The sequence below is a fragment of the Leptosomus discolor genome, chromosome 2 (assembly GCF_034619465.1).
Source record: "Leptosomus discolor isolate bLepDis1 chromosome 2, bLepDis1.hap2, whole genome shotgun sequence".
In the NCBI taxonomy this organism is placed as follows: Eukaryota; Metazoa; Chordata; class Aves; order Leptosomiformes; family Leptosomidae; genus Leptosomus; species Leptosomus discolor.
This window is the reverse complement of record NC_141392.1, coordinates 997,854-1,021,694: the sequence shown is the minus strand read 5'-3', so window position 1 is coordinate 1,021,694 and position 23,841 is coordinate 997,854. Positions and strand designations below refer to the sequence as shown.

The following is a 23,841-nucleotide window of genomic DNA, read 5'->3' as shown; positions in this document are numbered from 1 at the left end:
ATACCTCTGTCACAAGCTTATAATTTGGATGCAATTCTTACTGGTTTGAAGGCAAAGAAGTCATGAAGGATTGGTATAAAAGAGCTCAACTGTGCTGAAAGAGGCTCAGCAGTTGCAGCAGTATGAGGCACACATGGTACTGCTATAAAATAAAGTTCTTCCTGGGTAAAGCACTCACAGACACTGAAAGTATTGTTTGGAATCCACATATTTTTCCCCATGCGTGCCTGGGCTTCTATGCCAATATTTTATATAACTGAAGGAAGTACTGAATATTCCCACTGGTAGACTGAAATTCTGGCTGACCCTGTGCTGGTGCACAAAGGCCACCCCAAGCCACATCACCTCTTTGTTCCTCTGTCCAGGCTCCAGCCTCTGTCCCATCTCCCCAGTCTTGGGGCACTAACAGTACTGGAGTTGCACACTGCCACCAGGGTTTCATGTGTTTTCCAAAGCCAGGGGAAAGGAAGGATTACACCCTCAAAATCCCCCTGCTCAGGCAGTAGAAGGCATTTATTGAGCTCCCTGAAAAGCGCAGTAGCGAGCCCTGCCTGGCAATTAGTCTCAAGGCAACTGCGGAGGATTCTGGCCGAGGGACCACGACGTTTCCTGGGACTGACTCCCGCTCCTGTGTGACCCATCTACAAATCCCTGTCACAGGCTGTCAGTTAAAGCCACAACCCAGGCACAAAGGAGTGTCACATGATTAACTGTGATGGAAACTGATCGGTGCTTTGCCCGAGTTAATAGCTAATGACTCCGGGAGGCAGCTCCAAAGACTGCATTTCACAGACCACAATAGCACAAGTGAATGGATTCGCTGTTTAACTTTCTGTAAACTATTCAGCAGGCACCGACCTTGGATTGGCACTGCTTTTTTTTCCTATAGGCGTGACAAACTTAATAAACCGTATTACTGAAGCCATTAACAAACATACTTAAGTAGCTCACTGACCAGCTGAATGACAGGTTGTTACCCATGAAGAGTATTATCCCATGTAGCACTGGCTCACTAACAGGCATTGTCTCATAAGCAGGAGAGAAACTTAAATACTTCCAGACATTCTAAAAGAACTGGTAAAGAATTTGTTTTGGCTTAAGCAGAACATTCTTCATAGGCAAGTAAAAATTATCCAGCTTTCTTCTATTTGAGTAATTAAAACAACGTTTAGTGTTTTTGGTATCCAATACATCTTTAATCTTCTGATATTTCAGGGTATTGATCTTGCAAAGAATCTATTGTGAATGAAGCATTAATCCTGGAAATGAGTCCACACTGATTTCTGACAGTCTATTTGTTTAAAAACTCCAGAAGCCAAACCATGAGCTTCAAGGAATTCCAGACAGTTATTTTATTTTATGAGATGGTATTTTTAAGACTGTTCTAAAGAAAAAAGGTTTTAAAAGTGCTCTAAGAGAAAAAGTAACAGTATGAAGCACAGAGTTTACTTGCATCATTTTTCCTGCCTGAAGAATACAATTAGGGAAGTTCATTTCACACAACTGTCAAAATAATGAAAATATCTGAAATTTACCTGCATAGGAAATGTTTTGTTAAATCTGAAGTTCAATGGGGATATGTATACAGTAGAAGGAGTAACTTCGATGGGCATATGACTGCTGTCGCTGCCGCCAGACTACATCCACTACGACCAGCAGTATCGGCACGTTAGGTTACACATTAAGAGCTATCAACACATTTTGCTGCTTTGATGCCTTTGTTTAGTATTTCTCATAATGAAAAACTCAGTGACCTAAGCCTACTTCCTAAAAACTTTATGTGTACTCTCGAAGTTAAGTACCTGATCAGTGTATGCCCTTGGCTGAATCAAGTTAAATGAGGGCTGAACAATTTACAGTCAGAATCTTTATGGTGATATGATGTTGACAATTTCTGTTCTTCTCCAGCTGACACCTATCACTTGGCCTATTTTATAGTCTACCACGTCTGACAGCAGAGAAGGGTGCTGCTCAAAGCAAGTGTCTCCTGTGCAAGACATCACTGAAACACAATATTAAGTAAAAGTATTTCCGTAGAAATTTATCTGACTAAAGATGCTGAAGAACCAACACCTGTTTATCAGACTTGTTATTCATCAGAACTAAGCAGCATTTGAAACACATTTCAATGTATATACAAGCGTTTTGATCATACTGAAAAACAGAACGCCCTTACAATTTTCAAGTCTTTACTAGTGCTCACCATTAATGTTATTTATCTTAATTTATTTTAAAAAACCCTATTGAAATATGCATCTATTGTCTGCTATAGGTGGTATATTTTATTTTTCACTAAGATGATTTTCCAAAGTATTATAATAATAATACACCAAATTTCACTTCACAAACCAGAACAACTCTAACTCAGGCATCCTTCTCAACAGAGCTGTAGCAAGTACCAGTCTTTTCTGCACCATGTTTCAAAGCACTTTGCAAGGGAAGCACAAAGCATCATTCAAGCAAACAACCGAGAAGCAAGGAGCAGCCCATATCCCCCAAACACTGCAACCTGAGCCAAACTCAGAACACCCCAACAAAAGGGGGATCAGAAGACAGCATTTTTTAAACTCTTGCCGGGATCATTTCAGAGAGCAGTTCAGCTGCTCGCAGCAGCTACACCAGCACAGCTGAAGGAGGAACCAACAAGCACAGGCCGACACGACTTCTTAGCCAGCTCCCCTTCTGGACGTTTTGGCGTATGCTGCCTTCAGCCTGCTAAGCACCTTCCACGTCTGTCTCTCTAAAGCAACAACTCTTTTTTTATTTTGTTTTTAAATCCTAGATGCCGAGACCACCAGAGGTCTCCTTCGGTAAAACTGATACTCAAAAATATCTGCTGAAGAAAACAGCATTACTTGTGAACCTAGTCAGAAAGAGCCTGCTTCAGAAAAATTTGGAAACACCAGCCTCTCCGATTTCCTGCTGCTTTGCAAAATTGCCTTCCTCTTTGCAGTTAAGCAAGAAAGAGACCAAATAATTTTTGAGAAAGACCACCTTTTTAGCCAAAAGACTGAAATGCAGTAACCACAGGAAAACACCTGCATATACTTAGTAGACACTTCAAGCTGATCTTTAAGGGGGGGCAGGGCAGGGGGAAGCAATGCTTAATTATAAGAATTTTGACAGATAGTAGGCATCTGCATTCTTTTCTCTATTTAAATGCAAAGTAATATGCAAAATTAACAGGACTCAAGATTACCAACACAATCTTTACTAGGTGCACCACTGACACTGTAGAAGTATTTTGGGAAATAACAAGATATTCTGTGTCATAATAAAGGCATTTTTATTAGAATTAAAATGAAAAGCAGCTGAAGAGGAGGAATTAAAGAAGAGAAACATAATCTTCCTTATTTGCTTCCTTTTTAAATAGGACTTAGAGAATCAGTGGTCTAAGATGACCAACACTTCAGGTTTCAGAAACACAGGACTACATGGCTGTAAAGGACCTTGCAGACACACATCCAGTCGCCAGCTTTTGAAGGCATTGTAACATACAGCGCTCTCCAGAAATTTACTGTTCTCCATCTCAAGTGGGATTTTAGTCTTACTGTTTCCATTGTATCTGTTTCCCAACTTCAAGCCTCTATTTTCTCAATGTAATTTCCTCTATAACAAGGTGCAAGTTTAGGTAAAGGTTTGCTCCCTGTATTTTTATGACAACAGCCATAAAACAGTGTCTCTCTTCCTGTCCTCCTAAGCTGGTAGACTGACAGCTTCTACCACCCTTTTCTCATGGTGGCTGCCTTTGGTTATAGTCACTTCTGACCCGACAGACAACTAAGCAAATAGTAGGTCTAGAAGAATTTCTATGTTGTTAATTAGGAGTGATTGGAGGCCTGAGAACACAACCAGATTCTTCAACTACCTATACCGGAACGTCCTCCAAGCGTCAGTTCAGGGAGGTTCCAGTCGCTAACTTTAACAGTACGTGCACTGCTGGACATATGCCACAGAAAACACGCCCCGGCTGTCTGGGGATTTGAGTATAGCAACCATCCTACTGGCTTTTCAGGACTACTGTTTTTGAATGAGATACGTTAAAGGAATTTAACTAAGGTGGGGTGAGGAAGAATGAGTTGGAAGATGAAAAATATTCCACAGAACACTGTGAAAAACACAACGCATTCACATCAGCGGACCTGTAATTGAAGACCAGGAGAGAGAAAGAGAGAAACAGAATGGTAGAGGTCACACATACACACACAACCATAGTAGAGATTCTGATGCTGTTTTCATCCCGTGCTTTTAGCCTCAACCAAAAGTCAGTTCAGTGAAGTTTTTATTTACTTGCTTGATTTGCCTACAAGAGGCCATTCACATATCCTTCCACCAATCTGCTCTACAGACAGTAAAGTCACCTCTGATCCCAGGATATTTAATAAAATACTTGTGAAGCCAAATATACAATCCACCCTGCAAAAAAATGTATGTACACTGATGATTGCTGAAAAAAGTACAGATATCAAAATTATCCAGCATAAACTCCAGAAACCCATTGCTACTAATAGGGAAAGTTTAGCATCTAGTCTGAACAAATAAAGAGAACCCTCATATTTAGCAAAGTAAGTATCAAAGAAACAGAAAACCAAATTCTTTTGGAATAGATCTATGGAACAGTAAAAAAAAAAAAAATTAAATGTCTTTCCCAGTTCAAGGTATATTTAACATACAAATAAATAACAGGCACTGCCTGACTGCAGGAAAAACATATTAACATTTCAGGTTCAAATCTGAAAGGTGAATGAGTCAAATCTGTATTTATGGCAACGTCTTAAATAAACGCTCTACAAAATGCCATGCTGGAACTCCAATTCTAAATTGAATCATTAAATAACAAAAGGCCTCTGAAATCCTTGCTATGCTCTTCTCCAAGACTGACACTGAAAGGATCAATGAAATGTGTAAAAAATGAGAACAAGCATTATTCTAAACCAGGAGGCACTACCCTTCCTTGAGAGTAATGCAAAGACACATTCGTCCAGTGGAATACTGAAAAAAACCCATTATAACAACTGGAGACTGAGCATTTAGTGGGATTCCAAGTCAGGCATGAGGACAACGCAAGGGTATTTTCCCTTTTCTGCCCCTTTAAAAGGAGCATATTACTGTCTTCCAGGGAGTGGTAAGCAAGCTTTAGCATGTGAAGGGCACGCACAGAAGACTGAAAGTTTTGGACGTGTCATTCGAAACACCTCACTCATGCGCACGTCAGAAAGAACGGACTGGGAGTCAATCAAGCCTAAGAGGTGAGAGATAAAAGATGCAGCACTGCCAAGTCTAAGACTGAGGAAGGAATTTTGTCTTCCCCTATATGACTGCAAATATAAATATAATAAAAATAATATATAAAAATGAAAAATAACAAACAACTATCAATTATAATTACTTCCAGATTTTTATGATTGCACATTATACGTTAGAGCTCTCATTCTTTGGAAATACAGATAAATGGTTGTTTGACACAGGCTTCATTTTGTCATGTAAAATCCATGAAATGCCATTTGAACGTGTGCTGCAGCACTTGTTAGAGAACCAAGTCAAAGTCTTGCTATTCCTGAAACAGCCAAGCACCAAGGGCTTATCTGTGTAAATGAACACTGCAGAGCCCAAACCAAGCATTCATCAGCGACTACCAGCCCTTCATGGTCCATACACAAACTGAACTTTGGTCTTCTAGAAACATTGGGGGGGCATGATGCCATTTAAGTTTATTTCTTCCATTGCATTTTTCAGATGGATTATTTTTAAACATCCTCTTGTGACGGCCTAACCCAAGCAGGTTTTGGGATCTCTACCTCTACTGCAATGGCTTCTGAAACTCGGGAGTGAATTAAGTCACTAGTAGGAAGGCTACACTGTGCTGCAGAAGCCAGTCACTGAATGGAAAAGAGAATAATATTTTACAGGAAAAAAGTCAGCTATTTGGAGCTGGCAGAGGATGACTAAGACTACGGAACTGCGATTTCACTTGAGATTCCAGAAGTTAACTGCCTTGGGATCTGCCACCTATGTTACCCTCACCCTGCTTCTGACGGCATCCTGTTCTGTTCCTGCCCGGGCCCCACCGCTGCCCCTCTCCAAAGCTCCTTGTCCCTCTGTGAGTGAAGTCTCTTCCCTCTTTTTTTTTTTCCCCCCCTCTTTTTTCTGGTGTGCACGTGCTGCTTGGGAGCCGCGAGAACATGTCCTTGCAGTCAGTTCTGACGCTTGGCGCCACAGCACTCCCTGACCGCTAGAAGAAACACTTGTACGTGATGTTTTGCCCCAGCCCTGCATTTCAGGGATGACGGGTGCTGCCCCTTTCAGGGGAAGGCAGACCACGGTCTGTGCGGGTGGAATCTTTGGAGAATATTGCTGCCAACATCGAACAAATGTCTGGGGAATATATTGGGAATAGACGTCTTTAGCTGCTTGAAAATTGGCTAACTTGAGGTGCATGTTACTGGAAGGACCAAAAGCAGTGACATTTGTGAAAAATTTAAGTTTCTACTTTGAAGCGTACAGATGATCCAAATCTTCAATGAAACAGTCATAAATTAATCTTTTAGCCCGAGTAAAACAACATATTCATTCTCTAACATCATCCCTCAAAACAAGTGAGTAATTTTTCTAAAACCTCCCACAAAATTTCAGCCCGAGGCACAGATTCAGCTTAAAAAACATTCGACCTGAAAAGTTCAGCTTTGGCAGGATGATAAGCAATAAATAACAGGGTCTTAACTGACTTTTTTACAATCTCTTCACATACGCCTTCTTTCTTGCCCTGTGCATTAACATATATGCAAAAATGATAATGCTGTGTTGCTTATTAAAGTTATTCCAAGAGCTGAAAAAAGATAGGCAATTTTGAATAGTCATATGTAAAACCTGATGTGAATGCATTATTTTAAACTGAACTAAGGTTTTAACGCTCTAGCAAACACTCAGCTTTCAGGATTTTTCTACCCCACTCAATAGTCACTTTTCAGCAGATTCAAAACATTAGCCTGCAATACTGTAAAACAGATGAAGCTGTTGAATAGGAATTTTAATGACAACTGCAGCTCCTTGAAAAACACTGGCTGTTGAGAGACATGTGCAACAAGACCCATCAAAGCAAAGGGCAGTATGAGCTGTGGAAGATGGCATAACCTTAGATGTTCAAGCAGTAGAGATGGAGTTAGGATTTAAATCATTTTTTTTATTTGGAGAAATCGCTTGTAAATGGAGACGTTATGGCCAGAATAACTGAAACCAGAGCTGCCAGGGATCCAAGCCCGCAGAAAATAAAGACATTAGCTCGAAGGAGAAGGAGGTTCAGAAAAATGTTATTTTGTAAAAATTTCACATTCTCAAAATAATTTGGTTTTGGAAAAGAATATCAAATGTGTCCTATCCTGGCAACTAGTGAATTATTTTTACTCTTTTACAATATTGTTTTAAGGCTACCTGTCTCAAAATTAGCAAATATTTCTTACCTGTGTCCCAATAGTCTCCTGGAAGCAGCGCCCAAGCTGAGTTTTAACTGAAACAGGAAACATATGAGGAATGGGTTGTTGATTTGTGTAAGTAGTATGTCCTTTCTGGGTCTTCTGATACGGAAGACCTTGGTAAGAGACCTGTGGAGGTACTGGCTGAGGTACTTTCGCTTTTTGTCCTGTTGATGTGCTGTCAATTCTTGAAACTTGATGGATCTGAACTGAGGCTTCAGGGGGATGTTTCACATGGATATTCACTATGTTAGGAGGGAACTTCACTAAAATAATTGAAGGAAAAACACATAAGAAAAATTGGTAATAGAATATGTCAAAAAAGATATCTTAGGCACCTCTAAGACATTTCGGTTTTGTACCTTAGAATTTTTACAGAGTGCCTTAAACTGACTGAAATATAAATGAAGCCGAAATTCGGGGGTTAGAAGGAAGGCTGAAAGAATGCATAGAGTCTCATTAACAAAGCAAGAAAATGACAACTCTTCACATAGGGAAGAATGACATTATAGGATCGTAAAGACTGCTACATAAACATGGATGTCCAAATTGGCTACTGTGACATTAATATTTGTGGTTATACTGTGTAATAAGAATCCCATTCCAAGCTCCAGAATTCAAACTCTACTGGGTTATTTTTGGATATATAGTAACCTTTATTTTCTTTTTCAGATCCATCATCTTTCTCTGGAACAGAGAAAAAGCTTCAGATTTCATCCCTTCACCTTTATATACCTGCCAAATCCCAAATTTGCCCCTGCAAGAGCTGCCAGCATCTCAACCATCTAAAATCACCACTCCCTTCGCTGAAGTTTGAATTCAGGATTTGGCAGATAAAGAGGGAGGAAATGTTTTTCAAATACTTCCATTTTTAAATACAGTTGTAGTTTTAAGTCCGAGTATATAGATTGAGACCTTCCAGTCAATGTAATGTGCACAAAACTCTTTATGATCCTCAAAACGACCTTTAAACATGTAACTCAAGTTATTATTGGTGGGCAGGGAGGAGAGGTGTGTAACAAGTTTCACAAGTTTGTAAGCTGCATAGCAAAGGTAACATTTACTGTGGCTGGCTGGGTGATTCTCATCACAGAACGTCAGGGGCTGGAAGGAAGATCACCTAGTCCAACCCCCTGCCAGAGCAGGACCACCCAGAGCAGGTCACCCAGGAACGGGTCCAGGCGGGTTTTGAGTGTCTACAGAGAAGGAGACTCCACAGCCTCCCTGGGCCTCTGCATCAGCAAGTACCGCAGAGACCACTCGAGGCCAGCCAACCCGTCAGATGCAACACCCCTTCCAAGCCGAAGAACCAAGACACGCCATTTGACACACTTTCTTCATAACGCATGCTGGATTGTTGAGTCTTCTGAACTGTCTCCGTGCCTCCAGGAGGCCAGCCTGTTTTCTGGAACTTACTAGGCATGTTCTGTTCTTATTTACAAATTTCAACCTCACAGCTCCACCTCCCAGGAAGCATACTTCATTTATTTTAGTTTTTTTTAATATGATATTATTTTGTAGGATTTGCTTTTGGTTTTTCACCTTATTTTCATTTCTCTAGGCATATTTTCGGTATTAATTGGTCTTGCATAGGAATCTCTTAAAAGAAACAAACTTATTTTTACTCTGTCCTGCATTGTTTCATTTATGAAACTCTTCACTGTATAGCAGACAGAAACGTGAGGAATAAGATAGTGGAAAGTCAGCAAAATATGGCTGCAGAGCCTTAATGGCACTTCGGATCTTGCCTGTAGCAGAAAACAACCTTCAAGAAAAATTTATGCTACATGAGTTCTGTTCCAGGTAAACCCACATGGAAAAGATTCAGTGTTGGGAGAAGAAGCAGTGAGGCCTTTCTTAGGCTATTAGGCTGCTTTTGCAGCACAAGAAAAGACAGCATAGTCTGGTTGTGAAAAGCACAAAACTCACCCCAACTTACTATCATGTATTTCTACGTACCAAGAGGGATCCCTTCAACCAGTTCCTCAAGCTGATAAATCTAAAAAATACATTAGCCCTCAAAAGAAATCACCAAATTGCTCTGTTTTAATCTATCAATCCACCTAGAAATGTTGAGATGCTGAAAACATCCCATTTACGCTGGTTCCTCCCTTGTAGTACTATTATCACAACTCTCTCCAAGCCTTGGATCACTGCCTAGATGTGCTGATTAATTTTTATTTCTGCCAGCCACTTCAGGATGAATTGTTTTATTCTTTCCTTGAAAGAAATGAAACATTCCTCTCTCCACAATCCAACATCCTCACTTGGGCATGGGAAGAGAAGGAAAGGCATTGTGACTGATGATGATTCTGGTGAGGACTTGAGGTTCAGGAAAAAAATATTCAAGAGGTCAGATTATGTAGCAGTGAGAAACCTATTGTGTGGTTTTTAGACAGCAACTCTAAATCTGAAAAACAGCTGTCTTAACATATTTTTTTTTCATGCTTCACCATATTGTTTAAAATAATTTGAGCTGGAATTAAATGGTCACAAATAAATTGCTGCTCTGCTACATGTTTAGGTAGTTATAGTCTCTCCTTCTCTCACTCCCCACCCCCCCCTTTTAAGATTCAGAAAAGTTTTGGCGAACTTTAGGGACCAATACTCCATGTCAGTGGACACTGTTTCCCAACAGACTGTGTAACAAATGCAACACTTCTCTTCAAGGTCATCAGAACTCATCACTTCACAAAAAAGTATTGGGGGAAAACAGAAATCTGAAGCTGATGGAATTTTCTTTGACTGGGCAAAATTTCATTAACATCACAGCTGTTCTTGTTTCTGATCTTCTGCTGCCTTCACAGCATTAGCAGCAGGAAATCCTTGCCATTTCTTTCTACGATATTGTTATACGACCTGGAAAGAATGTTCTATTTAACTCAATCATAGCATGGCCCATCTATATTAAAGAGTTCACCACAAAATTAACTTATAGGCCTCTACCAAATGATATAACAAAGATAAACATAAATCGTATTTTTAGTTTTACCTAATATTTAAATTTTGTTATGCTGAAAAGTATTGTTTCTTCCCTCCACTAGTAACCACGGAATCCCCTGCAACTTTCTGTCTCGTTATACTGCAATTTATGGACCCTGTTCAGTCACAATCATTCTCTTTTTGAACAAGTCTACATTTCTGCAAGACACTCCCTGTATTATCCTTTGACTCTGCAATCTGCATTAAATTCCACCATAAAGCAAAGTAAATTTACTTATAAACTCTTTTCAATAGCACTGTTATTTCTTATTATTTCAGTCATCAAGCAAAATACCCTCCTGTCATTCTGGTGAGCTCATGATTCAAGCTGTGGTTTCAAGATTTGAACTATGTACAGAAATCACTATCATTACTGGTTGGATACCCAAAATTAGTTACTGAAATTAACTCCAAAGCAAAAAATATCAAGAAAAAAGTTACCTTTTACACCTTGCTGTCCAGACATCGTCAGTGGTAAAGTATGAGTAGAGTGGACAATTTGGGATCCTACAGCCTTGTTCACCTGCTGCGGGTGATGGTACAGTTTTGGAGTGCTTGCAGTCTGCACAGGGATCTGACAAAGTTTACCGGTGTAATTCGGAGGGCACTGGCATTTATCTCTAGAGCTGCACTGGCCTCCATTCATGCATGGAAGGTGGCAAATAACTGAAATGAAAACAGAAAGAAAAATTGTTACTGACGTTAGCTCTAGTATTACCTGACCACGTATCACACGGGAGCCGAGGAGGAAAGAACAGGGCTGGAGCCCTTCGTTCTTCCACCATCCGAGGAACGACTATCCAGCAGACACGCGCTTTTCATTGCCTTGTGGTAGAACCACTTCCCTTCCGCTCCTCCTGCCCTCTGCCTGGTTCACATCACCTCTCCGTGACAAACACAGCAAGCACACTCTGCCCTCAGACACCCCAGCTAGTTCATTGTGTTATGCTATTAAGGAAGATGCTAAACGAATACGGGGCCTGCCCGCACCTCTCATTCACCCTTCAGCACAGGTAGTCTTACTTAGCCACCCATTTCTGAAAATCCTGGACCACCTACACTTCCCTGGAAGACTGGGGAAAAACTCACCAGCGAGTAGACAGTACTGGGGATAAATTTTCCATTTTCACTGTAAGCCGTGGTTGTTCTCTAGAAAACCATGTCTTACTGAGTATCTAGATTTTTGCTTAACATTTCCCTCTCAGATAAAAGAAGCTAATTTGTATACCCACCCATAAAAATATCAAGAAATTCTACTCAAATTATTTCAGAGACAAATTCCAAAGCGTTAAAATATTTTAACTCCAATATAAAGACAAGGGTTATTACTTCTGTGCCAGCTAGTACTTGCACATTTATAGCAATGTAAATTATCAGATGAAACATGAAAAAGGTCAACATCGAATGAAAAATATTTCTTAACTCAGAGATACAAAGAGCAACAGGCTTGTGTCAGCACCTTCCAAAAATATGATGTGGGACTTTATAATCAACCATAATCTAGCTGAGCTGTCAACATTTTCAAGAATTAAATGATGTAAAAACAACAGAAAAAATACCAAAAGTTTTTGTTTAAGACAAAGGTAATTTTTTCAGAATTCAAAGCTTGTTGGAGAAATAGCATGCAGTATCCATTTGTCAGCTTTAAGATAAGATTCTGGCTGTAAAAATAAATAAACCAACCTAGACTTCACAGTAATGATGGCATTTTGCTGGATTGTATTGCTTAATATTCTATATTGAATTACAATCAAAATGAGAAACTGTAGATAACGTAAGGTCATTAGGAACCTAGTGCTTGTTATTCCAAGTGGTGTAATCTCTGGACAACTACAGCCTATGGCTATTATTAACACCACAATACGTCAGTATTGGAAAAGGAACCCGTGTGCTGTAAGGAGATGAAGCAGGACATTGGGCAGCCCAAGGAGTTCCAACCCAGCTGAGTAATCCCCTTGGCCCAGGAAGAGCGCTCGAGAAACGGCGCGGTCAGCCCTCCCGCCGTACTGACGGGGCTGGGACAGCGATGCCTGGGCTCCAGACAGCTCCATGTCAACAGCCACAGCTGGTTTTCCACTCCCTTCTGCAAACGTGTATTTAATATTTTTCTCATCTTATCTTGTATTTTCATTTCATATAAACTGACTGAAAGTACTACAAGCTGTAGCACTGGGCTAAAAGGCTGAGCTGCCTTCGGAAGGCCATCCATGCCAGCGCAGGCCTCACACTTTTGGGTCCTGGGACTTCATCTGAGCGTATAAAAGTCATCCTCACAGAATGGCTGTTACTTCAGGGCAAAACGAAGGGGTTTTGACCCCAGCAGTAATTAAAGCAGGACGGCGCTCTCTCTCTCTCTCTCTGGTACCGCTTCTCCCCAAGCAGCCACAACAAGGAGGTTTACTGCAATGGCGACAACATACAAAGCATTTTAGGTACTTGTAAAGATCTGCCTGAGCAAGGCTGAAAGCCAAGGTGATTTTCCTGCAAAAGCAACATCGTACAATGAATAGTGTAAACTAGCATTAAGGGGACAGCAGCTTGGTGTTCGAAAGCAGTACAGTGAAACCAAGGAAAACAGAAATAGTCTCACTGAGGAATTCCTCGAACGCAAGAACCCTGTCCCATAGCTTTCCTTCCCAGCCTCTCTGACCTTGAGGCAATAAGGTAACGTACAAAATCCAGCTTTTAAACAACATAAATATCCCAGTATTTCCACCAAAATAAATTAATTTCTTCCAAGCTCCTGCTCCTATAACAGTGGGCACCTGGAAAGCCACGTTGCCTGGGCATCTCTGCAACACAGGGCGCTCTTCAGGCTTTCCTCTCCTGCAGGGGCCCGCTGGGTAACAAACGGGCATGTGAAAAGCTTGGCTTTCAAGCAAACAAAAGTTTGCGCTAAAAATACTGGGAAGGGAGATACCAAAAGAAAAGAGTTCATACATGTCCCTTTCCATAACTGTTGCTGTGGATATTCACACAAATAACTTCATAGAATACCAGGTTGGAAGGGACTTGTGCAAATAAGTGCAAACAAACGCCACTGAAAGGCCTAGTATGAGGTAAACCAGAATGTTTAATTTCTCAGTATTTACATATAACAGAAAACAAAAATTCCAAGCTGCCCACATTATCACGTGGTGCAAATCACTCAGTCAACTGATTTGTGTACAGATACATCGATTTACAACTCCTGAAGGTCTGGCTTAATGTAGGAGGAATGAAGTTTAAATGAGAATACATTAAATCTATTCTAAGAATATAAAATTCTGTAATAAAAAATTTTAAAATGCTGAATTATACAATTGCAAGTTCTACTCAGCCATGTAAAAACAAATAGGATGTGATTGCCAGGCTAAACTGAAAACTCAATAATCTCAAGTGGCAAATATGTTGAGAAGTTTAAAAAAATAAAAACAAAAAATGAAGACTGAAACACTTTGAAATGAAGTTATTTGATAATTTTAAATAGGTATAGTAAGCGCGCGCACAAACACACTAACGGCGATGTTTCCTCAGGTAGCTCATGGCCAGGAGCAGGGGCTACATTTGGTTATGACAACCGTGCTGGAAATGACAGGCACAAAACTTCACCAGAGCTGGAATTATAGACAGATCTTTGGAGAAAATCAAGCTGAAGGCAGGTAATCCTCCAAAAAGGCAAAGGAAGAAAATGCTACTTTTCCTCAGCAAGGCTCTGGGAACCTCAGGTTAACAAAGACCAAAGAGTCCTGGGGAAAGGCCCACTTCAGAGAGGAACTGGACATAAAGCCAGGGTATGCTTCAACAGCTCAACTTCTGATGGAAGTTTTTTTTGTGTTTTGTTTTGTCATTGAGGTTAAAGAACTTGAACAGTATGGCTGAACACTGCCAGAGGCATAGGGGACATCACTGACAAAAACCAGACCATCAGAGAAGACGATGGGTTTGCACAGATGTTCACAGCTGCATTCAGACAAAGGGCGCACTGGAGCCCGATTCTCACTGGGCTGCTGCCATTTCCTCTGAAAAGGAGTAAAAGGAAATAAAAACATCCATTATGGCGAAAGACCCTCGAGCTGCTCAGAGCCCGATAAAAACGTGGAGATCGGTCTGCACGAGACAAGAGATTTCAGTTCCCATGGGGGTACCTTACAAACAAAACAAAGCAAGTTGACGGACCTAAGAAAGGCAACAAATTCTTCACTCAGATCTGAAGCTAAGCCTCTCAACTGTCCCTTAAGGATCAGCCAACTTACGATTGAACAAATTTAACAATTTCTTAATAGAAATGAACACCCATCCTTTAGAAACGTATACACAGGTTTTAAGGAATTACAAACATTTGAAGTATGCTTCTCATCCTTGGGTAATCAATTGGTAATAACAAGATTTGATTTCTCCGGTATCCAAAGGCCTTAATTCCCTCTAGCCTGGCACAGCCAGGTGTGTATCACTGCTCGAAATAAGCCAAGAAGAGAAGGGGTGTCAAGATGCCCCCACGGGACATCTCTGAAAGGCTGAATGCAGAGAAAAAGGAGATCATTTGCAACATGAATCCTGAAAAAGCTACCACAGCTATGGGTTGGGAACACAAGAACAAGGCATGAAATCATCCACAAAGCAGCTAGGAAACCACTGATACACAGTTTGTCCATGTAATTACATCATCCAATTTGTTTTCAAGATACTCAAACAACCTCAAACAGCTCCAGATAAACTAATTTAATCAAGCCTGAATGTTTTCATTTAATCAAAATAATGTGTAGCAAAACAAATTCCAAGCACCTAAATCCTCCTAATCCTTAAAAAATAGCCCACGTTTACTCAAACAAGCCCTTAGGATGGATGGAAACTCCCTTCCTGTAACCAGTGCTGAAGAAAATGAAGATGGGTTTTGAAGTGTTCCTCATCTGACTCTCCAAGTTCTTTTTCTTTTGCACCTCAAGGAACACACGAGTTTGTCATGCTTTCCCTCACTAGTCTTTGCCTTTTCCAGGTGCACACTATCAACTATTCCAGTGTAAACACTACTCAGCTGCACCAACAGGCTCCCCAAGGAAAACCTTAACCGGCTCATTGGATTCCAGTACTTCCACTGGAAATCACAAACCAGCAAATCAATTTTACCTCCGAGCACTACACAGGTACCCAGCATTACTCCACGCCCCACATGAGCTGTCTGGGCATCTCTCATCCAGGCTGTTAGTATGCACATAGAAGCGCGGGGACCAGCAGGCAGCTCTAGCACCCACGGCTTCCCGCAGGAAAGGAGAGGTGGCACCCGCGGAGGGGACACACTGCCACGTGCAACGCTCTCGGAACGCAGTGCCTGCCCACAGCACACCTTCTAGGGGAGAGCTGAAACCCAGAGATACTGTCTACAGGTCTGCACCGTCGCTCCAAACCTACTGCTGCTTTCTGACTGCAGAGACACTAACAGCAACTCACAAAAGGCAGTGGCACGAGCTACAGCAATGACACCATCCCCCAGTTTAGACTGTTCCCTATTCCCCTACCTTTGTTTTGGTCTGGTTTTGGGGTTTTTTTGGGGCACATCTTTCTTCTTGTCCCTCAGTTTTCTAACTGCTTCACCCTAAATGGTTTTCTCTTCAGGTTCCTGGTTGTAATTCAGAGGCACTATGTACAGAAGTTGCAAGTTAAGTAACCAAATAATTAATTTTTTTTGTTTTTAAAGTAAGACTAAGAAAATCTTGTTATCACAAACTTGTGCTTTGGGAAGCAGAGAGAGAAAAGAAGAGAAGCTTTATCTGGCCTTGATTTAACAGTGTAACACCTCTGAATTCATCATAACGTTTGTATTTTGACAACTTTTAATAGAAACATTCTATTGCAACAACCAAACACATTTTTTCCAAGTAACTCTGACAGCGACTGCCCCAGCAGCAGATGAAAAATGCCATTTTCTGCTCCCTACCGCACATGGGAAAGCGATGCCCTGCTCATGCGAACCACGTTGCCGCCCACAAATCCCTCACCAGGTCCCGCTGCTGTTCCCTGACCCCACCAGTGAGGCCCGCCCCAGGTTCGGGTCCCGCCACAAGCAATCCTGCAGCCGTGGCTGCACCCGCTGCCGCTGGCACAGCAGGCAGGCTGCGTGACAAAGCGCTGCTCGGCCGAGGAGCCTCCCTGCCACAACGCTTTTTAATGCAGTCTCTCGTATTCGGCAAGAAAGGAAAAACACTTTAAGGCCCTCCTCCAGTTTCCTTTGTTGGATGCAATCTCGTGCATAAAACATGCCTGAAGTACACGGCAAGAGCTCAGACTAATACCGTGGAAAATTAGTACAGGAAAGACGGGCAGACCAACAGGCACGCTTTCTCAGCTGAGTACACCAGAAAGATATACAGTAAGAAATACAATGAAAGAGCTGTCACACAGACATCTCTCTAGTAAACAGTTCCATTTCGTTTAGTACTAGCTTAAGTAGTGTTAAATTAGCTTATACAAGTATTGATCCCCCAACATGGCATGAATTTAAACATGTACTATTTTTACAACAAATAACTGTGAATTAGTAGGAACAACAGACAACAGAAGAGTATAGGTAAGGGGCATACTTCAAAGAACATGTTTATTTCAAAGTAAATTTCTTTATTATTGGATCTGTTTTTACCAGACTTGATGAATCCCATTTGTGAATAAGAATACTAAGAATACCAAAAACCTTTTTTTTTTTTTTATATACTCCCAGGATTTTGTTTCTCCTTATTCTGTGCTTCTGTAGTTATAACAACCATCAACATATTCAAAGCTGTTATGCACGTTCCTTTGCATATGAACTCCCAACTCTTAATCTTGTAGAAAACCTCAGCAGTCACTCCAGTGGGTGCAGTAACATTCACATGTGTTCAGTGAGAAAGAAATAAAACAACTAAAAATGTTCAGAAGTGGGAAAAAACTACTTTATGCCATTCAAGGTGGTATGTTCCATTATGCCAGACTTCTGACCAGAAGTGACACCGAGGAACTGTATCAAATGTGGTCCCTTACACTGCCACCTTCACACGGCTTATCAGTAGGCACGTAAATATTCTAACAAGGATCCTAAACAAATTTTTACTCCGAATGCTGCAATACATTAATAGAAACCATCCTAAAAGGCTGAACATGACACTGAAGGCACTTCAGATGTTTCCTCCGGGAAGAAGTAGGATCTGCAACACTGCAGGGAAGTATTTCCAACAGGAAACTACCTCAGACCTAATAGTGTAAGAAAAAAATATGCAGCTACTGAGCTGGGTTCTCAGCTACTGTGAATTAACATGGTCACTGACTTCTCTGAATTTGTCTTATTTTTAATTTAATTACCAAGGGATCTTTAAAAAAGTAATGCATCCCCACTTGGGAATGGGATCGTAAGTATTGCTGTTTATCCAGACACGAAAACCAAATTATTGCCAAAATAAACAAGTTTTGTGTGTTATTCCTGCCTGGATCATGGACAGTTTCGGGGTGAGGGGGAGTCAGTCTCAAAGAAAATCAAGAGCTAGCCACAAAGACCAGTCCTGAAACAAGTTCATCACTTCCAAGATACGATTTTTCTGTATATAAATGTCATTTTCTGTAGGTAAAATTATTTTCTTACATTTGCACTGTTAAAATTATATATGAAAAGCCACCAACACTAGGGATAAACACAGAATGATGACAACTCTCTGGAATTATATATAATCACTTACTATCAACATCTCCCCCTCCCACAAAAGGATATTAATGCTAAGCTGCATTGCAGGGGTCATTTTGTTGGGTTGCAGTTGAGAGCATAGGACATCTCAAGACTGTTAACATTAAAGGTGTAAGCAAATATCAGAGCCCAAGGATGAACTCAACTAATAAGGAAGTCTTGAGCAAGAGAGCGAACTGCAGTCAAGTAACAACAACTGGCTTTTCTCGGCTCTAACCCAAACTGCAGCCACATTCACTGCTAAGCCCAAAGCAGCAGGTTGCCTCTAAAAATCCCAGAGGAAGGAGACCTGCACACACGCCCCTTACAGATGTACGCACCTCCCTTTTACATAAAACTCCTCCTTTATCCAGAAACTAGGAACAAGGATACATGAGTCTCCGAATGATTTTTTTGGCTGCAAAAACCACCCTAAACACCTAAACATTATGAGAACACGGGGCTTTTAAAAATGGATTGCTTTGGGGAGAAGATAAACCCCAGAACCACATCCCTCATTGCATCATATTATGACAGAACAGATGAAATACCCGTATTTCAGCATAAGGAATCCAGGCAGAACAATTAAGGGGAAAAGAGCTTTAGCCTCCATCTCCTGCCGATGGTGTAACACGGCATTTGCCTGCCAATTTCCGAGGACATGCTGTAAAAGCCCCTTTGGCATGGGCTAAATGCTGACAATGAGATTCTTGTTTCTTCTACTTAAAAGGCTCATTTACATAACCAGAAGGCTACTTAGAGATCTCTCTTAAGACTGTAAAACTGATAAATATTTTTGAAATCTAGTTTTTGTTGATCAATGTGGACCTACATTTTTGAAGAAGAAAGAACATTGTACCCTTCTCACAAAGCATGAGATTTCATCCTTTCAGCTCCTTTATTAAGATCACGATCTTGAACTTAACAGCTCTCATGTACTAGATAGTACCTACATCTACTTTGAAACCACTTCTAACCAGTGTTTCTAGTTACTAACCTTCTAGAAAGTAAGTAACCTTCTCCTCTAGGGAAGGCTGCGTTCGAAATTGTTAGTCAACCATCATTCTTAAAACAATTTCCTGCAGAACACAAAACGTAAACGTATTGTAAAACAGTCTGTTGCAGTATAAAGACTTCACAGGTATCATTTTAAGCAGTCCTGAATAACTTAAAGCATCATTGTCAAAGTGGGAACACTGAAATAAAGGCACCCAGTGTCTGATGAACACTAACCCTTCCTGTGTTCCCAGTGCTTTTAAGACTCTTACTCCTCCGTATAGCATACACGTGCCTGAGCCCGTGTAATACTAACAGGTATGAGTCTTCAACAGACAGAACAAGAATTCAACAGAAGGACAGGTAACAACGAACAACAGGCATCTTTATTGCTACGGGATCCTTCCAGGCTGCACTCTTCCCTTCTGGTGTCAGCTGAGCAGCATCATCCGCATTTAAGGGCTACGGGATTAATGAGTGACTTGGCCATGACACTAAGCTGTTATTGCCCATACACTGTTACCGTCTGATGAAGTCACTGAACTGATCCTCTGCTCTGACATAATTTTTTTTCCTATTAGAAACAAACAAATAACATACAAGACTCTTGCAAGGAGCAAAAAAGCAGTACCTCCTAGTAGCGTAAGGCAGAGGAAGGAGTGCTCTTAGATATCAAACACTTGGCTACCATCAGGCAGAATGTCCTGAAAAACACTTCAGCGACTGGGCACTCCTCTGTTGTGCAAAGGCTCTGAAGACCACAGAGGCAGCAAAGCTGACACTGGCCAGGGACATCAGCATCCTTACCACTTCTGGCAACTGAGTGAGAGATAAATAAGCTCAGATTCAGCCCATTTAACCTCTTGTGCCTCCTCGAGCCGTCTAAGTTAGGAGTGCTGTTACCTGAGGATTCCCACGGTCACTGGAGAGAGGCTCACCCTTCAGGCCACCCATCGGCCAACTTGCCATAAAGCTCTGCCTCATCACCAACTATGAGGCTCCTGACTCAGGCACCACAGTAAGATAGGGAGAGCTGGATGAGCCCCCAACCTTAGATCCAAGGGGTCTAGAACACTGATTCACTGCATCCTATACCACAAGACATCCCCCAAGAGCAAAATTATGTTTAGAATAGAAAAAGAAAAGCCACAAAAACTGTAGTCATTACAAAAACTTCCATCTTTTCTAAACATCAGGAGATCATTCCCTGATTACTGTAACATTACCACAGTGCTCATTTTTGTGTGAAAGTTTACAAGAAGAATAAAGCAGGAATAGATTCTTTCTAGTGGGTACCCATTAACATACAAATAATAACTCATAATCCAGAGTTTCCTGGACTAGTTAAAAGACATAAAAAACATTAGATATCTAAGATTTTCTGGCACTGGCTACATCACGAGAAATTGGAAAGTTTCCTAGGGAGTTGACCTTGAGGAGGTGACACAAAATGAGAATATCTGGAAGGATATTATTCAGCGTTTGAGTAACAAATTAGGTCATCGGAGACCAGTGAAAAGCAAAAGACTCAGTCCTGGAGTTCTGAAGGAGGGAAGGAGCAGAGTCAGTGCTAACAAGTAGGAAGGCTAAAGGCTAAAGGTGACTCCGCAGAGAAGGTACAGATGGAAATCCATTAAAAACACACACCTCCAACACTTCTCACCGTGGTTCTTTTAACACCACCCAATAGCCGTAGAAGTTGCTGCACAAGCCGCATAAACCCAAAATACAGCCAGTGTCCAAGTGGTCATGTCCAGTGCCAAGCCATCAAACCGTGCACCCAACTCGCCCGAGCCGTGCACAGTCCCACGGACAAGCTTCACATCGGTGTTGTACCTCACCCTGTGCACTGGAATGGAAAAATCCTTCTGCCCCTGTTGTCACAACAGGTATTCTTGTACCTACGTAACTCCTGATTAGACTGAAAAAAGGTGTTCTAGCACCTGCATATACAGCGTCTAACGTAACAGGCTGAATTTAATGTAATCAAACAGCAAGAGAGACACAATGGACGCGCACTAACTGCAGAACAGCAATGCTACAGCTTATGTTATGAAGCTGGTCTCCTTTGGCTCCCTGCACCAGCAGACTCCAGAGCAGGCTGTGCTCTCCCCAGGTGGTGTGCAAGACAAGATAACGATGAAGGGAAATATGTTTTGCACCATTAATAAGCAAAATAAATTTTCAAAATAAGAGTTTACTTAATCTCATCCATTTTCAATTTCTATTTTTATATATGTTTGATAATATATGACACATAAAATAGTATGTGTATATAACTCATAAATAAATACACATATACTGGGGGTGCATGCCCAAAAATATTTTACTGATAGGGACATGCAATCCACAATGTTTGGAGATCGCTGCCCTATACAATCTATGGACAGAGGGGAGTCAGAGAAATCATGTTCCTAAATTATGGCATGAAAAGTTGCTGAATGTTCCTCTAAACTTGAAGTATCTGAATAATATCAAATATAAACATCTGACTTCACAGCTCAGCTTATCACCTTTATATTAAACTAAAAATACAACCAACATGACAAATTCACCAAGTATCTGGCCGAATAAAATACAGATGAGAAATACTCTTCTGTGACTGGCTTTCTTAGAACTCGCCCCCTTCCTGTGCAAGCAGTAAATACCCAGTTTTCCTTCTATTCATTGACTGGCATCCCTCAAGACTTTGTAATAGGTTTGTAAAAAAAAAAGTTTACAATTCCCACAGACTTCAACTTGATTCACACTTGTAAATCCCTGGTTGAAAGTGCACAGTCCCCACTTCACAGTTCAGGCTTTGTGGATAGATAGAAAGCTCAAAGAACTTAAATGTGTGCGTAATGAAGACATAGTTCATGTTCCAAAAGAAAGATCCAGAAATCTCTGTGCCTCTACACTACAAAACAGGCCTCAACCGCAGCGACACTGAAGCCTGGGCACTAGTTATAGGTGGAAGGGATAGCTGGAAGTTATACAGGTTGCGCGGTGCAGAGACCGGGGAATCATCTGGAGCAGAACAAACAAAACCAGAATAGACAGTGCAGAGGCTGGAAGGGGAAAGGCTGCGACCAGTAGGGCAGTGATAGCTGATTGCTTCCTTCTGACTGGGTTACATCCAAAAGGACACATGAAATACAAACCCACAATCTATCCATGACAAATGCCATATTGTAACCAGTGAAGAAATTGGTCAGACTCTTCTGTGCTTGCATAATTCAAGGTAACTTTTTTCTCTTTCAAGTCAAAGTTGGCACATGTGTGATCTTCAGTGAGGTATGCGCAAAGACATTTGGTTGAGCAATAACAAAATTATGGCTGTACAAGGTAGAGTGTTTATTTGAATATGCGACAATGTAATCACTCAAATAACTGCAGTCTTCGTTCTCTTTTTGCACTACTTCAAGTCAGATGTACATAAACTAATCCCTACAAATTAAAACCATCTTCGGTAAAATAAAGCATCATGCATTTTAACTTTGTGTTCTGTTTTGCTTTAACTTGAGGGAAACACACTCCATGTGTCTCTGAACGGCTGCAGGTGTGGATTTTGTACCATTTCCATTTGTGGTTTCTCCTATGACTGCACATCCAAAAACTGTGTTCTCTATAATACACGGTTTGGTGAGTGCTTTGAGAGCAGAGGGGACTCCTGCTTCACAGCGATGGTCTGAAGCCCTTAAGGTGAGCAAGGGAGTGGAAATGAGTTGCTAACAGGCTTGTCTAAGTTCAACCTCATTAAAATCATCTGGCTGAAAAATGTATTTTCTTTAAATTAGCATCTGGCCTCCATTAGAATCAGAGGGAAAGAAGTCAAATTTGAATAATTATTTTAAGATTATGAAGAAAGAGCTCACAGATGCTGCAAGCTGTATGGTAGAAACCAGAACTATTTGTTGATGACAAGTACTGATAAATAAGTGAGGGAAAGAAAGCATTCCTTCTCAACAGATGTGGATATCAACAACAAAATCCTTAAGATAAAATATTTCTTTGTAATTTGAGTATAGGTGGCCAATAATTGAAAATGCATTAAAAGCCCGAGCACTGCTCAGACCACAGAGTGGTATGTCTACATGACAGGGTACAATTTTAGTCCACTAGTGGTTCAGATTTGGAAAGCCTCCACTGAACTACCTGGAGTGTAAGGAAATGAATTCATTCTCCTGTCTGTTCAAATTTACTTTATAGAACAAAGGGAGATTGGAAAAAAGGAATGTATTTGTTAAAGTGATGCTCATCATAAGTGGTTCCTCCCAATTGTTTTGCATCGGCTCTTCAGGCTGGGAAATACCTTTTTCCTAGTATCTACTATAAGGCAGAGGATGTAACAGTTCATGAAATAGTTCCACTGTTATTTGTCCTTCTTTCTGTTTTAGCTGCTCAGTCCAGTGTCTGAGGAAAAATACTTGGCCTTCATTTTGCTACAGCTGTTACAAAGCTGCTGCATGAATAAATATTTCAAGCATGGTCATCATTTATACAGATTACATTTCAAATTACCAGATAAAGCAGTGAATAAACTCTAATGTCCTGATCCTTTCCTTGCCCCTTTTTTTTTTTCACCTTCTGAGAGAGAGACACTGACAGACTGACCAACTTCCTTGACTACTGTTGCAGAAAGTTTAAAAAGTTAATCTTTTAACCAAGTTGTCTGAGAATTCTGAAATTTTCAAGTGTCTGCCAGTGTCTGTTAAAAGAAAAAAAATATTTCATCTGGCAGCAAAAGGA

General features: G+C 40.9%; 1 protein-coding gene across 1 annotated transcript in view; it reads right to left on the bottom strand.

Moving 5' to 3' along the window:
• The window catches only part of LTBP1 (latent transforming growth factor beta binding protein 1), a 193,036-nt gene that overhangs the window by 93,724 nt on the left and 75,471 nt on the right, over positions 1-23,841 (bottom strand). The window contains exons 6-7 of the mRNA XM_086460519.1: positions 10,893-11,117; positions 7,458-7,735 (exon numbers count right to left, since the gene is read on the bottom strand). Coding sequence (XP_086316645.1) covers positions 7,458-7,735; positions 10,893-11,117 — 503 coding nt within the window. The remainder of the gene's footprint in view (positions 1-7,457; positions 7,736-10,892; positions 11,118-23,841) is intronic.